General features: G+C 40.1%; 1 protein-coding gene across 3 annotated transcripts in view; it reads right to left on the reverse strand.

Annotated features, from left to right (window-relative positions):
* Positions 1–13608, reverse strand: part of rab3gap2 (RAB3 GTPase activating protein subunit 2 (non-catalytic)) — a 30573-nt gene extending 16965 nt beyond the window's left edge. For 2 of the 3 annotated variants that reach the window (XM_086048934.1, XM_086048932.1), the window contains exons 1-15: positions 13200–13577; positions 12889–12980; positions 10381–10495; positions 9735–9816; positions 9436–9483; positions 9274–9349; positions 9036–9137; positions 7353–7452; positions 6921–7019; positions 5049–5197; positions 4872–4951; positions 4291–4383; positions 2412–2551; positions 454–649; positions 199–342 (exon numbers count right to left, since the gene is read on the reverse strand). In XM_086048934.1, the coding sequence (XP_085905060.1) occupies positions 199–342; positions 454–649; positions 2412–2551; positions 4291–4383; positions 4872–4951; positions 5049–5197; positions 6921–7019; positions 7353–7452; positions 9036–9137; positions 9274–9349; positions 9436–9483; positions 9735–9816; positions 10381–10495; positions 12889–12980; positions 13200–13302 (1619 nt within the window). In that variant the 5' untranslated portion in view covers positions 13303–13577. Of the gene's footprint in view, positions 1–198; positions 343–453; positions 650–2411; positions 2552–4290; positions 4384–4871; positions 4952–5048; positions 5198–6920; positions 7020–7352; positions 7453–9035; positions 9138–9273; positions 9350–9435; positions 9484–9734; positions 9817–10380; positions 10496–12888; positions 12981–13199 lie in introns of all 3 variants that reach the window. The other variant, XM_086048933.1, reaches the window with a different exon arrangement.
* Between the last annotated feature and the right edge of the window lie 4715 nt (positions 13609–18323).

Below are 18323 nucleotides of genomic sequence, written 5' to 3' on the forward strand. Positions count from 1 at the left end.
AATGGCCGCTCCCAGAGATGGCTAAAAACGAGTGCATTTTGCTGCTTAACTTATATTCTACAAACGCAAAATTAATCAGAACGCCGTCTTTCAACTAGTGGGCCTGCTGGGAACATATTTTTGAAAAAAATACGTTTGGGTTGACTTCCGCTTTACTGTAAACCAGTATGTGCACACACTCTAGGTTAGTGGAATAACCTGAGGGCCAGGTGGAAGGGAACATTCACAGTCCTTAGGGATCCTGTGACAGGATCCAGCAAACACACTTGATGGGTGTGGATCTTCCAGCCCTGACTGGTCACACTGTTCACCCCTAACAGACGGTAACCAGCATACAGCAACCTGGAGGTGAGCACACAGTGAGATCCTAAGAAATCCAGAGTGGTATCCAATGGTGGCACTGCTGAAACGGTATTCAATGTTTGACATAAAGCACTGGTTTTCTGAGTGTACCTGCAGTGTTTGCCGACAGTGAATGCGCCCACTCGAGGTCCGTATTGCATCGCCCATACCTCCAGGATCCCTCTGCGGGGGGCGTAAATGACCAAAAACAGTGCATGGCGTCTGGGGAGGGAAGTTGTGAGGGAACTTTCCCGACTGACTTGCTCCTCTGGAACATGCAACCAACCCAGCTGGGCATCTCTGTAACCTTTCAGTAAATACAGTAAATAGATTTGCATGACAAAACACACCAACTACAACTGTCCAAATCATGTCGAAATTCAGATGACTTAAAGGTTTTATTATCTCAGGAATTATCTCAAAGGTGTTTTAGGTCTGTTTGAGGTTTGCGCACTTTTGCGTCATGTTTGAAGTGGGATTAAATGAAAGTCAAATATTAAGTAAAAACTGTTACTCAAAACAACTTTGCAGACTATCTCCCCGCTGCCCACGCGGAGCGAATTTTGTGATCAGGATGTCAATGTCAGATATATATGCGACCTGGCGGTTCACACTGCGGTCGCATTGCAAAAAATATTGCCTCTAGTTACGAAAGAAATTTCAGGATACGAAAGGTCTGCCATTGGCTCTGCCATTGGCTAGCCTAGCATCTACCTGGCATCCCATTGGCTAAGAGGGACCTCTTCCGTATGTCTCTATGTGTGTGGATAGCTAGGTAAATAGATAGATAATTGCAGCGAACTCGTCATTCGCCCGTCGGGCCACGAGGTCTTCCGATAGTTTTACGTGAATTAGAAACGAGGAAAAAAAAAAAAGGAGAAAATATTTTTTTTGTCCATACAACCAAAGCAAGAGATAATAAAAAAGTATGAAAGGGGCATGCGTTTGTTTGATCTCGCCAAATAATATGACTGTAATGGGTCGACAGTTTCCACGTTATTAAATCAGTTGTTTACAAAACGCCAGGCAAAAACACTTTTGAGAGAGAACATGAACCAAAGAGGGCAAAAAGCGATGAGGACAGCAATTCAAAGGTAAACGACCAGCATTTTTATTCCTTACTCTATTCTTTGTTTTTTTACATTATGCACAACTCTAATTTATATGTGCAATAATCTAATTGTAACATGTATTTGTTACATGTTTTTATGCATTTTTATGCTTTATAAAATATTTATGTCTGAATATTGGGGGGCTTGGAACGTATTAGGGCATTTACATGGAAAATGCATCTCTACTTACAAAATTTTCTACTTAAGAAATTTCTTCCAGAACCAATTAATTTCGTAACTAGCGGTACCACTGTATGTATCCGATCTAGGACCACATATAAAACTGGCTCAGGTCACATTCGAAAAAAAATCGGAATTGAGCCGCTCAGACTGTCATAAAAAAAAAAAAAAAAAAATCTGATACTTGTCGCATATGGGCAAAAAATCCAATACGGGTCGCATTTGCCTGCGGTGTGAACCTACCCAAAAGGGCCCAATTCCAATTTTTTCTAATTCGACCTGGGTCACTTTCATATGTCATCCTAGTTCGGCTACGTATTGGATTTTTTGCAATGTGACCTCAGTCTGAACGGACAGGTCAGATGTATCTGATCTATAAATCATCAAAATCCCAATATGGGTTATAATACGGGCGGGCGGGATAGAGTGCTTGGGAGGGCGATCGACAAGTGTCCGAAACTGCAAAGTTGTTTTCTGTAACAGTGTTGACTTTATATTTCACTTTAATTTAATCACACTTGAAACATAAATTGGACATTTGTGGTGACATTTAGTAATTTAACCAGGCAGACGGTTAATTTATGAAACACAAAAATTTGGAAAAGCGTGGACATGATGTCATCTTCAGTAGACTTCTGCAGGAAATGAAAAGATCGAAAAGCCTCGCCTCATTTGCCCAGAATATTTCTACCAAAGCATCTGTAGTATGAAACAATGGCATTGACTTCATAGCACCATTCTTTGGGCCTGGTTATTTTCGCTCTGCTTTCTCCTTACCTTTCCACATTCGAATTGCAATCCCTCTGTTTAGGTCCATCAGTGTGACTCGACCAAAGTCATCAGTGACTCCGGCTAGAGTGTTACAAGGGGAGAGGCAAATGGACTCGCCGTGGCGGCGAGAGTCTGGGAGACCAAATCTGAATGAGAGAGGTCAGGATGAAAACTGGATACCAACAAGCCTCATTTATTACATTTGCATTACATTACATTTTACTGCAATATTTATAGGGCCAAAAATGTTTTTCACTTTATGTAGCCAAATGCCTTTGACAAAATTACATCCCAAATGTTACAAATACAGTATTTTCCAGACTATAAGGTGCTACTTTTTCCCTCACACTTTGAACCCTGGAGCTGTGATGCGGTTTGTTTATGAATTTTTACCGACAAGCTTCAAGCCATCAATAGATTCACCCAAAGTCTCTTCAGATCTGACCAATCAAATTACAATGAAACTGTCCCGAGTCCGCCCTCATACTCAATATTAATCAGCCATTTGCCGTTAGAGCGCGCACACAGGCTGCCTGAAAAATGCTTACGTTTGTTTAAAAAGCGGTACTCAGCTGTGTAGAAGAAAATAATAAAATAAATAAAAAAATAAATAAAATACATTATATATATATAGTAGAGTGAAAATAAGCATTTTGAGTTGAGTTTAATTTGCATTGGGAACAAATGCCATAAATACATCCATCTCTGCAGTGCAGCCCCCGTTGTTGTTTGACTACTGACTGACCACCATTGCTGGTAGCTACGACGGGCGTTTGCGCCTAGCCACGAAAGACAGAATTTCTGGCCATGGAGCATCATCCCGCAAGTCTTCCAAATGCGTAACAACGGGTTTCCAAAGGCTGCACTGCCACGGACTTATGTGCACTGCTGCCTGACGAAGCTTGTCGGCGAATTGGCCTCATGTGACAACAAGAGGGACTGAGATTGGCTCTGGGATGCCACTGTGTAACTAGCTATGTTCTGCATTGTTTGGGGAGGAATAATGTCGGTAAATGAAGGTTCTTAAAACTACATCTGAGTGACCTTTTTTTACGTCACCATCAAAGGGCTAGACGTCCGCAGAGGATCCATTACAGGTCGCTCAATTCAACCCATTAAGGCCGGGAGCGCATAACCGCGATTCTACCACTAGAGCCGGAAGCGCTGTTGCGTCTTTCTACCTTTTAAGCTGGGAGAGCGTATACATCATTAAAAAAAATTATTTTTTTTTATTCCCGGTCTCTTAGCCAATGAAATGCAATCAGAATAGACACGTGACAGTGTCGTGAGCCCTGTAGGATGTCACAGAATTTGGTCGAATTGTAATGGTGGACGCAGACGACCGCGGGAGCTCTGAAATAAGTGACAGCAGTGATATAGGCGGTGCGCTTAGGGAGTTTGAACCAGTCAAACGTGATATATGGTTAAGATATATGTTTGTAGCAATGATGATATCTACGGCTTTGTAACAGAATAGAGGATGGTAATTACCACTTGATTTTTTTCCCCATAAAAAATAGTGCTTTTCTTGCACCGACCCTTTATTTTTACATTTTTGATTGAAACAGTAAATAATAATGAACTCATGGGTGGCCAAGTTGGGCACACCGAAGAGGCAGCATTCACTTTATACACTCTGACAAATCTGTGTAATTCTTTTTAATAACATTTAATTTTGTCATTGCCATGTGTTTCTATAAAGTGCAATATTATGGAGTGCTATTTTTCCTCATTTAACTAAGAATAAGGAAGGACCAGATTAATGGTATTTCCATTAATTTCAGTGGGAAAATATGATTTAAGATTCGAGTGTTATGTGTTATAAGCATGGTCACGGAACTAATTAAAGCCAAATATCAAGGACCAAGTGTATTATGAAAGGCACCTGATCCCCAACGGTGTTGGAGGTTCAACCTTAGGTCTGTGTTTCTGCACAGTCTCATCTTCATTCTTATTCTTGTTCCATCCTAGCCATCCACTGAAAGAAGAGCGGAGAGACAGGACAAAAAAAAGTCAAAAAATGAGATTGACTTGAGTCGCATACGAAGTAGTAAAATGGGACAAGAGAGGAAGGATAGCTTCAGATTTAGTGTTGTCAGCAGTCAGTCAGTATTATGTCCAAGTGTGTGTACATGGGGGGGAAGAACAATGACAGAAACAAAGAGACAACACATGACGAAAATTGAGCCGGGATCATTAGTACAGGTTGTACTAATCATTCAGGCAACATTTTCACCAGTTAAGCTGTTTTCTTTTTTTTATTTTTATTTTTTTATTGTAATTTTGCGTATCGTTGCTGTCCTGTGAAAAACACGTGTCCATTTTTTTTTTCATTTTTCTCACTGTTGCGTGAATAGCGTTTCCACGTTACAGACACCTCATTAACGTGAAAATTCAAAACAATTCCAAAATTGAACATACGTTTTTCATAGGACAGCGACGATATGCATTCAAAAGCTTCCACACCTGGCTGCACTGAAGAGGGCTGATGTTAGTTTACTGGCCACAGCGAGAGCCACGTGAGAAAGAAGAGGCTGGGTGCTTCCCTAAGAATACACAGAGATGAGTATTAATGCCATTCATTTACCGCAGGCTTGTAAATATTTTTTAAAGTGTGTACTGTAAGACACTGTCATGGCTCACCTCTACTGCATAGTAAAAGCCAGTGTACGGGCCCCCTCCTACAGTGACGTACTGGCTCATGGCAGGGGGGCTTCCTTTGACTGAAGCATTGAACCCCCCCAAAATAGAGGCATTCTTCATCTGATCAAACACATTGAGTGTCATGACACCTGCCAGAGAGAAAGGAGGAGATGGACATTAAGAAGGATATGTGGGGAAGAAAAGACATCGGATGCAGGCGGTTAAGCAACTCAGGTAAACGTATTTTTATTGATTGCACACAAAATGAAATCAATGCAATTAAGCAATTTTCTGCGTGCGGTATTTAACCCATTAAGGCCGGGAGCGCATAACCATGTTTCTACCACTAGGGCCGAGAGTGCGGTTGCGTCTTTCTACCCTTAAAGCCTGGAGAGTATATACGTGTACGCCAATTTCTTTTTTTTTTTCTTTTTTTATCCAATTCTTGGTCTCTTAAAGTGGAAATGAACCCAAACAATTTTTTTTCAAGAAAATGTCCCCACCAGGCCCACTAGTTGAAACACGGCATTCTGATTAATATTGTGTGTGTTTGTGGAATATGAGTTAAGCAGCAAAATCATCCCCTTTTTAGCCATCTCAGGGGCCGGCCATTTTGTCACTTCTGTTGACTGAAAATAACATTACAACTGGTCGGAGCTCAGGTAACGACCAATTACGGCTCAGCTTCAGAAAACAGGTCAGCCGTCGACAGAAGTGACAAAATGGTAGCTGCCTGAGATGGCTAAAAAGGGGTGGATTAACTCTTATCCTACAAACGTTAGCCTACTCCTGTCTCTTTCCTGTACTTTTGCAGTGGATTCCCTTCTGCAGGCAACATTGCTCACAATGATTGACTACAATATGCTTTTATCCTGACAGATTTATAGTTCGCCTCTATGTCGGCCTTTTTTATGCATACAGTACATAATTAGTGTGAGTCGAGTAGATCTGCACGCTGGACCAACTACAGTGTTGCAACCACTGTTTAAAGACACTGAAATCTACAGATTGAAGATGATAAAATAAAATCGAAACAACACAGTGACTGTGTTCAATAGTCTGTACGGTGTTTTATTTGCTTTCGCAATAGCTTCTGTTCATTTGAATGTTGTTGACCTCACAAACATTGGGACAAATAAAGTTTGGAGTATCCATCCATATATCCCTTATACTAGTTGCTTGTCAATAACAGGGCAACAGGGAAAACCCACCTTTCATACTCAAGGCAGGCAATTTTAATGTAGAGTCAATATCAAGACCAACTTCAGACTTTTGTGTTTTACAGTAATCATAAAATGCAAGGTAATTGTATGGGGAACAAAATTGGGTGTTTCCAGCAGCTATTCATCAACTTTTTCTTTGCTTAAAGAGAAAGTCAACCCAAACATATTTTTTTCAAAGATATGTTCTATGCAAGCCCACAAGTGGAAACAATGCATTCTGATAAATATTGCGTTTGTGGAATAAGAGTTAATCCACTTGTTTTTAGCCATCTCTGGGGACGGCCATTTTGTCACTTCTGTCGACTGAAAATGACATCACAACTACTCAGGGCTCAGGTAACGACCAATCACAGCTGACCTGTTTTCTGAGGCTGAGCTGTGATTGGTCGTTATGAGAGAACCGAAACAAAACGTTTTGGATTAAGGTTAAACGAATACCAATAAAAATGTTTTGTTTATGCTTTTCCCTAATTTTACTCATTTGATTCCACTCTCCTCTCCATAAAAAAAAAAGCAATAATTTCAGAAGAGAACAAATACTTTTTCAAGAACAGTACATGGTCAATAAAATAACTGTGACAGTGACAACACAATCTGATTATGCAAGGCTCAGCACATAACTGAAAATCAGTTTCAATTATACACTTACCCACACTACAGTGGTCTACAATAGTGTCCATGTCCTGGAGACCCCATTTCTTATAAGCCAGGGGAGGAGGCTGAATCGCATCACTACCAGCAGCTGCCGCTAGATTTATGAAAATAAAGACGAGGGGTGGCACCGAAAAATGTGAGAAAGAGCTTTAAAGAAAGACAGTATTATCAGAACCCATGGAACAGTGATTTCATTGTCCATGTTCCCCTTTAGCGTGTAGGCGTGATCCACATTAAAATCATTGGACAATGCACACAGTGATGTATGCATACAGTCAAACACACACAGAACACTTGTAAAAGCTTAGTTATTGGCTTTGTGTGAGTGTGACCAAACGGCTAATTTATATCTAGATTCTTCATGGTTAATGCTGTTCCCCTTGGGTAGCAAAGAAATCAATCTTAATACACACACACACACTAATACCTCTTGCCACCTGGTTCCGGCAAGCGCGCAGTGACTGGAAGAGGCTGAAACCATCTATGGTGACCAGGGCAGTAGGGTAGAGGATGCTTAACTCTTCATGCTGAGATCAAAAAAAGTTACTCATGATTAGGGCTAACCAACGATTGATTTCATAATCAATTAATTTGTCCAATATTTTTTCGGTTAATCGATGAATGGGATAAAACATTATAAAACATGCATATTTTATTTATCGGACCGATATTGGGAAAAAATTATGTCACTTGTATCGGTCCGATTTCAGCAAATTAGGCTAATATTGAAAGCCTCAAACACGCTAACGTTGGCTGGTTCCTGTCACTTTAAGAGTCCAAGCGTCTGGGCGCCCAAATTTCACGATGTGGAGACAGAAAAAAAATTGTGCACTACACTCAGCTGAAGTCTCCTCGACTCTATAAACCGTGTTATAAATATTGATACTTGGGGTAGAAAACTCCTGTGAGCGCATACACCTGCGCATACATGCAACTTACATGATCCATGAGGGTTTTCAACTTTCTTTGCTGCTATTACAGTGAATGCAGACTAATCACGTTGCGTTAACGTGAACACACAGTTTTTGTTCACCAACCATTTTGCAGATCGTGCTCTGCATGCTTGATGCGTGAGCCGTTGCACCACTGGTACGCAAAGGCACGTCGTGACGTACATTACGTTACGCATCAGTGATTTCTGTTGCGCATGCAGTTATGTTCACCCCTGTGTGTGTGTGTGTGTATACTGTATGTATGTTTGTATGTATGTATGCATATTGCATGTCTTTTACAGGCAGTTCCGCCAACTTCTTCCGCCAACTTTTCCTCATGGCCTTTCCTCAGAGAAACACTGCATTAACCTACCATGTATGTTTTTTTTTGGAAGGAGGAATGTGGGAGGAAACCGGAGAACCCGTAGAAAGCCCACGCAGGCACGAGGAGAACATGAAAACTCCACACAGGAAGGCCGGAGCCTGGAATCGAAAACCCTGGACATCTGCACAGCGAGGCGGACATGGTAACCGTATCGGCGGCATTATTTCCAAATTCGTAAATTCAATGCTTTTAAGACTTTTTAAGGCCCCGCGGGAACCCTGTACGTCAACCTCCAAACCCGCTACATTATTCTTTTAAGCTGCAACCACTGATATATTTGAAGCATACAAAAAAAATGGAGAGGAGGTAGTAGCAGGGAGTTATCGTTTATTGGTTTCGGTGTGAAAAAAATGGTTATTGTGCTATGTTTTATTTTATTACAGGTATTTCTATCTATTTATTCAAAAACAGGACATTATTTTAAAATGCTAAAACATAAATTATGATTCAGTTATTGGTTTGGTGGTTAACATGTCAGTAAACAGGCAAAACATGGAGATCACTGTTTTCCAAAGTAATAGCAAAGTTTGCAAATATCTCATTTGGATTAATTAATAATCAGCTTGCTTTCATGGAGGACTACAGGAATCTGGGAATATTCACTGATGAGGATGAGGACAATTTTATGTTAAAAAATGGCTCTAAACAATCGGTTATCAAAATTGTTGATTAATTTGATAATTGATTGCAGATTAATCGTTGCTCCTCTCATTACTATAATTAGTGATATTGCTGAAGAAGATTCAAGTTGAAAGCGGGAAAAAAAACCAACACAATTCCACTCATCTCCTACCTGCTCGGTGACACCAGGATGGCGAGGGATCTCATACGTGCGACATTTCAGTCTTAAAACTTGGTCCTCATGAAGCAGTTGGGCCAGAAGCAGAACCCCATTCTATTGAAAAACAAATAATATCATCCCTAATGAACAAACACACTAATGTATTTAAAAACAACATTGACTTCCCTGCGCGTAACAATATTAGGATGCAGCAAGCAATAAAGAGGTGACGGATTTAATATAACTGTACCTCTGTGTAGAAGCGGACATGGCCAGAAGTGAAACCCACAACAACACATGTCCAGTCCGGTCGCCCAGTGGAGCTTCTACAATAATCAGACACATGCCCATGATATCAAGGCACCTCGTTACTCGTATACGAGAAAAAATGAAAAGAGGGGTGTGGGAGTACCTCTTCTGGCTTGCCAGCGGTATACAGATGGTGCTGCTCACACGCTCTCTGAAGGGAGAAATCCAACAATACACCTGACATTTATTATTTTAATCATATTTCATTGAAGAACTGCCTGTAGCATAACTACCCCCACAAAAGCATATAGCTTTCAGAACCCTCAGGGTTTGTTTTACAAAGTACAGTAGCATACTATACAGCGAAGCATTTTTCACCTTAAAATTCCAAACAGAACACTGCCATGGTTACAAATTCCAAAACATTTGTTAGCTTTTTACCAAAAATGACAATCATCTCACCCTTCTTCTGTGCTGAGTATTCCACTCCAAGACACAGCCAGAGTCATCTCTTCTCTGCCACCTCCATCTGTTCGCCACTTAGCTGTAAAGAATCAGCCAAACCATAACGCCTCTGCTCATCAAGAGATGATTGAGCTACTGTACATTTTCAGTGGGAATTGCCAAGACAGAGGTGTGAAAATTAACACCTGACGCTCACTTATCCCATCTGATTGTTCAAAGCAACTGTTTCCGTCTATACTTTGTATTTTACATGTCTACCGTGACCACATGCTTGTGCAGACATTCTTACGCGTCTAACGTGTTCTGCGGAGCTCAGGGGTGTCAAACTCCAGTCCTCGGGGGCCGCCCTCCTGCATGTCTTAGAGGTTTCCTCGTCCAACACACCTGATTCAAACGATCGGGATCGGGATCAGGCTCCCGCAGAACTTGCTGATGAGCTGATCATTTGAAACAGGTGTGTTGCAGCAGGGAGAGATGGAAAACAGGCAGGACAGCGGCCCTCCAGGACCGGAGTTTGACACCCCTGGAACTGGTACAGGTGGATAAATACTGCCTGCGTCTGTTGTTATACAGTAGCTCTGATGCAGCAATTTAATGCGATTTCCACGTGAAAGAGGCTTGTGTGTCTATGTCGACATCTGACCTGAGAGAAAGACAGCCTTTTGCTCATGAGCCACCACAAGCAGGTCTGAGCAGGGAGACAGGGATACCACACAGTCCTGCAGCCAAGGTCCACTTAGCTCTGTGGTTTCCTCCACCTACAGGTTAGCGGAAAAACATCACTAATAACAACTTGACAGAACATTTTTCACTCCCTCCATCCATTTTTTTTTTGCACTTCTCCTCATGAGGGTCCCGGGTGAGCTATCCAAGTTGTCTTTGGGTGAGAGGCGGGTTACATCCTGGACTGGTCGGCAGTTGATCGCAGGGCACATATGGACAAACAAGCATTCACGCCTATGGACAATTCAGAGTCTCCCGTTCATCTCAGAAGTATGTTTTTGGGATGTAGGAGGAAGCCGGTGTACTCGAAGAAAACCTACTCAAGCACGGGGTAAACATGAAAACCTCCGAAGGGAGGGACTGTACCGAGGATAGACCAATCCGACGTTGGCCAACTGTGACAATACAAAATACAAAGTAAAGGTGTGGGGGGGGGCATACGTTCACAAGCCACTGTATGTGCCATGCACAAAAACTCCAACCTTAGTCACTCATGGTGTAGCACAGAGGTGTCAAACACATTTTTTGTCACAGGCTACATTGTAGTTATGGTTTCCCTCAATGAGCCGTTCTGACTGTGAAACCATATGAATATTCAATTGTCTCATCATATTATATGTACACAACCAACAGATTTTTTTAAAGCGACAATGTACAGGAATCAACGTTATAAAATGTAAATGCACCCGAGTTAGCTAAATTAAAATTTAGGTAATTTTCATATTCAATTAGGGCTGTGTCGAAATTCAATTACGATTTCGATTATTACACACCATGATTACAAAATTGGCCTAATCGTAAAAAAAAAATATTATTAATACTAATTTTGAGTTGTTTTGAAGCATGCGCACACGAGTTACTCCGCCGCGCCGCCCTCTCCAAGCTAGCTAGCTAGCCAGCCGGCCCGCACGCCGCACCCCGCAAGTCACACTGCACACGCTCCTACTCAACGTTTTAACAGAGTAGCAGACCTAAAAATGGCACAAGACCCGCCACAGGAATTACTTGTAAACAAGCAAGGCAAGTCGAAATCGCTTATTTGGTTACATTTTGGGTTTGCCGTGGAAGATGGCGACCAAAGACGTAAAAAGTGCAACTTGTCTCTGCATCCACCGGCAACATAACAAATCTATTCAACCATCGTTTGGTTTACGATGATGTTATGATACACCAAAGCAAGAAAACACCGAGTCAGATTTGGCATCGTGCGCAACGTTGAAACACTGTACGCAGCAACCCCCACCCATCAACATCAGAGAGACACAAAAAGATAACAGAATCTGTTGCCCGGACAAGGCTTCCAAATGTTTAGGGCACAGACTCCACTTCGCAATCGGCACAAGGGAATTTATTTTAAATAACATATCTTGTGCAAATATACACTACTTTTACAAGCACAAAAATAGAAACCATGCAAAACATTATTACTGTGACTTAAGTTAAATTTCTTCTATAATATGAAGTCAAATTTTTTGTGTTCATTTTTGTTTGAAATTGCTTCAAATGCTATTTGCAAACATATTATTGGTCATTGTATTGTAATACAGTTGATATATGGCCTACTGCAATATGAGTATTGTATAGATTACGTACTAGTATGTAACAGTCAACATTTAAATGAGTTTAAACCCAATCAGCATATTAAATTGACAATTTATCAGAAGCAAATTACTTTAACTTTATTTACAATATGTACATATTACTTTAAAAACAAAACAAAAAAGGCTCCAGACAAAGGTCTAAATGTATAGATGAATAGCATGTCTGTTATTTTGTCAAAATTGGCATTTTACTCCAGTCAGTTTTCTACTTTGGCAATTTATAAATGCATAGCAAGTTAACTCGTTCGTTTGTACAAGGAAACCATACTTTAATACATACATTTGCACTTTAATTGTTTTTTTAAAATAATTAATTTAATAAATGTTGTTGGGTCCAAAACAAACTTAAATTATTATAGCGTTTGAAAGAATTTTTTCTTAATATTTTTTACATGTTTAAACCTGTTCTTGTTTTGTAGCAAAAATAAATAATCGTTTGAATAATCGTTATTTCAATTATTACCAAAATAATCGTGATTAATATTTTTTTCATAATCGAGCAGCCCTATCTGCAATGATGAAGAACTCATTTTAAATTCAGATGTCAAGGATAACAGCTGTTCAAGTTAGTGTAAAAAGGGGTTTGGTAATAAAAACGTTTGACTGGAAACAAGTCCAGTGTCTACTCCACCAAAATAAAACGGATGAATGGTTTGTTACTAAGGCTATCAGGCATCCATACAACTACTGGTAACATGACTACTCAGCATTCTCGTCCATGCACATGTAAGTTTCTCTTTCAACCACAACTGATGTTCCATTAAGTTTTGCAGATCTACAGGGGGCAAAAATCTGATTTTAAGATGATGAAAGACGACATGACAAACCAATGTGGCCGGTGTGGGTTTATGCTCTTTGCTGTTGTCACTTTCCCATGCTGTTTCCCAGTCAGATGTGTCCCACGAAAGTTCATTTTCAGCTAGGAAGAAAGCAAACAACTCATTTCAATGTACGCAAGAGACTCGTACTACCGCCTCTTAAGTATATTTGTATATGTATAAGTGTGTGTGCAAAACACCAAGAAAGAACGGTTTTAACTCAAAGAGAAAATAGTTTACTCGTGGATAATTGCCCCTGTGGTATATCCAGGAGGGGACAGGATTTAGCATCGTCTGTCGATACTGATGATTGCGATTACCTGTTTGATTCTTCTCCACTGGCTCAGTTTGACCGTGGAACAAATAGTCCCTGACTGTCTTGAGCTCTTGGAGACGACAAAACTCCAACAAGCCACAGGACATGTCCTTTCCGCCCTACCTGGACCCAATTTGACAGAAAATTCACCAGTTAGCCTATGTGCTAACAATTCACTTGCAAAAGAGCAACCTAGTTTCGCGTTGCGCTTATAAGGCCCCGCTGTCGTGCTATGACACCTTCTACACAACGCCGCTTTCTGTTTTCTTTTTCTTTTAGCGTAAGAAAAATAACGCCACCAGATACTAATACGTGTCTACTATATTAGATATGCGCAATGTTTGCTGTGCAAGTAAGTGGAAGACAACTCACTTGCATAACACTGGTTTGTTTCCGGGTTAAGATCAAGTCGAGGTTTTCAAAATAAACGCCAAACGTGCTTAATTTCTTAAAAACCTTGTGAGGATAAGCGGTATAGATGGATGGACGTCGGAAATATAAGACAACAACGACAAATATAACGACAACAAAATAAAGATTTGCACAATGTACTGCTCATTTATTCCTGTTACCAGCACACCAATAAGGATACTTACCTATGTTTTAGCGTTGTTGTTTTTTTCTTTACATCATAAATGCTTTGCTCACCAGAGAGCAGTAGAGCAGTTGTTGTTGTTTTCTTATTTTGCTGGAATTATAATGAGCCACGTATCTGCAATAGTTTATTAGAGACACACTTGACATGCTTTAGTCAAAATTACTCTATCTATCTATCTTTCTATCTATCTATCTATCTATCTATCTATCTATCTATCTATCTATCTATCTATCTATCTATCTATCTATCTATCTATCTATTTTTTTCTTACCACAGTGTGATTAATAATACAATATAGAAATAAGTGAAAAGACAGTATTACAGTATACCAAAGAAATAGAAATAGAGCTGGGCATTCGCCTATCCACCAATGACGGATGCCCATTTTATAGGCGATAAACATAGACGGGAAACTTAAAAAAAAAAAAAAATGGTAGGACTAAGCATAGTCTATTTAGTCTATTTTTGCATTGCTGCGGGGTCGGCTTCTTCTTCTTTGTTGTCGTCTTCCCTCTTCATTTAAGACGACGAAGAAGAAGAAGCTCTGTCACCGGAAGTGTGTCATGGCAATTGGCAAGTTAACTTTAGATTTCGACATCAACAAGGACCTTTGGATAAAATGCAAACTGGGATTCTAGTTAAGGTTAGCTGTTTTAAGACAAACTTTAAAAAACACTTTAACATTTTATTTGCTGATGTTTCGTCGTCCTTGTGCTGAATGCGTCATGCTTATCGTTCAGCTGAGTGCGCTCTGCTCACAACTTGTGACCGCAGCTGTACTATCAGCTATCCGGCTCGAATCTGACTAACTGAACTGCACATTTGAATTACGTTATGAGTATCGGTGCAGAACGTTGTTCAAAAATGCCATTCATTTATTAGCGTGGACAAGATACAACACGGGAAAATACCAGTTGAGGCTGCGATGATGCGCAGCCAACACGGGATAAATCCTCCCATGGTCTCATAGGTCGATCTAGGGGGTTACCATATGTGATTGGATGAACAAGAATGCTGAGGTGGAACTTCTGCATATGCAACTGATTTCTTCCTTACGCCGTGGAGTTTTACAAATTCTTTTCACTTTGCAGCAATGTGCTATTGCACGTTGCTAATGAAGGTTAGCGCGAGAAGAAGCACAACATGGATCCAGCCGCTAGTTCAGGACAAGACGTCGTATAGAGAAAATAGTATGTAAATTATAGAGGTAGTTTTTCTATGAAGTTTTGTGCGTATACCTCAAATTGTTCGTAAACTGGTGCATTCGTAATTCGAGGTTCCATTGTAGTTAATTTGTATCATCACTCTTTCACCCATTTGGCCTCCAACGTGCCCTTGCCAGGTCAAAGGTCAAGGGAATGTTTTCCTCCTGTGAAGGTAATAATCAACATGGCCAGCTCATTGTTCAACACTGTGTCTTTCGTTCCCATCCTTACATCCATTTAAAAAGCAGCAGGCGTGTTACCAGGGTACTTCCTGCATCTTCACTAACAAATACACCATGGCCCACGTCCGCAACACACAAGCACAGAGTACAGTGCGTGCACATATAAATAAACACATACAATTTCTCCTCTGGGGGGTGCCCAAAAGTTTCCGGTCCGGAAAGTCAGACACAGAAACTCAGGAAACAATTGGGTGTCAGAAAGGTCCGTGGGCCCGTTTCAGTCACATTTCCCCATCCTGGTGTGTTAGCTACAGAACTGTTGTTGCATCTGCTGATTCACAAGCCACGGAAACAACTCTCCTTCTGGTTCCCCTTTCTTCCCTTGTTGACAAGCAAGTGAACTGGCATCACTGTATACCTAGGTAGGTGTGTCTTTGATTTGATCTAAGGACCTGTTCAGTGTCCATCACTGCTGAGCTTAAAGAATTTTGAGGTTTGTTTTGTAATGCCTGAACATTATTCAGTTATTTGCAATGACATGTAATTCCTCATATAAAATCTAATGCATAAAAGAAATTCACGACCACCCATTTTGTGTTAAACTCCGTGTAGAAAGTGCATTTTATATACAGTACAGCACTGACATGTTATTTAACCATTGGAAAGGACTTTGGGGAGTAATCTCTTCACAGATACACTCTACTCCTGTGAAACACAAACTTTCGGATTATTTTGAGTCTGCAGGTTGTCCTGACATGCATGTTTTGGGAAAAACAAAAACCTCTCGATTGTAAGGCACAGGTGTTTCTACGTTATATCACATCGGACAAAACAAATCAAATTATAGTACCGGTAAATATGTTTTTGGTCTTGTATTTAATGACACACTGATGTGTTACCTATGACCATCATTTCTGGCCTGGGAACACCTTGGGATTCCCCCGGAAAAGCTGGATGAAGTGGCTGGGGAGAGGGAAGTCTGGGGTTCACTGATAAAGCTGCTGTCCCCGTTACGCAACCCCGCAAAAAACGGAAGAGAATGGATGGACGGATGGATGGGTGGATGAATGGATGGTTTTATTTATTTCAATTTATTTAAACTCAAAAGTATATTCAGGTAGCAGTCAGACATTTGTTTTTTTTATAATAATAATAATATTCGTTTAACTGTATAAGAAAATTATAATTTGAATTAAAGTTCACCATGGCTGTTTTCGCACAATTGTATATAATTAATGAGACCTCGCTTATGTAATCCACGGTCAATGATCAATTGGATCATTTGGAAACCTGACTTGAGTAGGGGTTATGCACAACCAACTTCTTTATTCGGCAAAATAGGCCGTAGCATAAAGAAGCACTTCCATCTGGCTTGGACAAATGGAGGACCCTGATAGCAAGAGAATGGGACAAAGTACAGATAGAATTTTAAACATCTACATTGTGTTTTATTTTACAAAAGCTGTCTTCAAGAGCTACCAAAGATGACAATAACCAATATTTAGGTATTGGTTGTGTTTGCTTATATGGTATCATATTTGTACAGCTAAATGACATACCTGTATTTAACGTTTGTGCCATAACACCAGTAATAAAAAAACTACATTTTAGCAAGTTTAGGTCCAACCATTGTACAATCAATTTAAGATAGTTATCGCAGCATACACAAGATGTCTGCTAACCCGTTTACCAGGTTCCACATTCCGCACCTAGCAAACAAATCTAGGCTTTTTTATTGTTGTGGTCGCAAATGTGAGATTATCTCAGTGATACACACATGCACATTATTAAAGCTGTACTAATACAGCTATTTATTCTATACAACATTGTGCAGTTTGTTGTACAGTATGTATTTGTATTTTCATTTTACTTTGTTTTGCTCTGCTTTTTCCAGGATGACATTTCAAATAAGAATATGTTCTCAATTGACGTACCTCGATGAATAAAGGTTAAGTACATTTTTAAAGGTAAATTTGTTGAAGCATGGTTTCATTTCATTTCTTATTTCGTAACACTTAAAGCTCGACTTCTTTCCCTTCTGTACATGATCAGTGCCTGCCTGCAGCACCGAGGAAAAGATACTGTGGTCTGCTTTTCTATTCACAACTCTGCCTCCTCATGAATGCCTCGTATTTTGTCTTGTGGTTTAACCTGAGGTTCTTACAAGATTAATTGTGTTGCCACATGTCCTGCCTAATTTACACACATATCACAAACCGCAGCTTGGCTGATTGGAGCCGATAATGAACCCTCCATATGCTCAGCCATTATGCGATTGTACAGAATCAGAGTGAGACTAAGTCACTGACAGAGCACCAAGGTGTGCTGCTACACTTATTCTTTACACACCCAACCAAGTGGAAGAACATATAGTTCCCACCAACAGTATATCATGTACACAAGATCAGTTTAGTTTAGGTACTTTCCACTTTTTCCTTATTGATATACCATACATTACTGCTTGAATAACTTACAGTAAGTATAAAAGGTATTGACATTTTGATCTAAGAATCCATTTTCAAAAAAGATCTGGTATTGCGCTAATATTGCAGCACTATCGGTAAATCTGATAGTGCTTAGGCCGACAGAGAGGTTCTTGTCAGCTCAGACTGCTCACCACTGGAAGGTTTGAATTCCAAGTTTCATTGAACTTTTAGGACATGTTCTTACGGTAAATTCTCGTTGACCTCTAAATTGTACCACCTTTGGGCGTTCAACTGTAGACGTTCCATTGTCCTGTATAATACTTCATTTGTTCATGAGTTGAGGAAAATGAAAAAAGGCACACTTTCTTAAGTGTTTCCTGATGGCGTATCCTCATCTGACAATCTCGTGTTCTAAGACATTTCCAGCCACACAGACTCATCACTGCCGACACTGTGGTGAAGATTGTGAAGTTTAAAACTGTGAAATTGATGGCATAAGACGTTTTGATCATTATTCATCTTCTATCATTTGAAAAATTAGCATGAGGAGAAAACAATGCAGCAAGTTCTACGTAACAGCGGGTAACATTGATTCTGAAATTGTCCCAACTATCCATCCATTTCCTCTGCCATTTGTTCTTTGGGCAAGAGGTGGGGTAATGGTTGAAAAAACTAAAATTGGTTAAATATATATATATATATATATATATATATATA

The sequence above is a fragment of the Filicampus tigris genome, chromosome 13 (assembly GCF_054856515.1).
Source record: "Filicampus tigris isolate MCC_2025a chromosome 13, RoL_Ftig_1.0, whole genome shotgun sequence".
NCBI lineage: Eukaryota > Metazoa > Chordata > Actinopteri > Syngnathiformes > Syngnathidae > Filicampus > Filicampus tigris.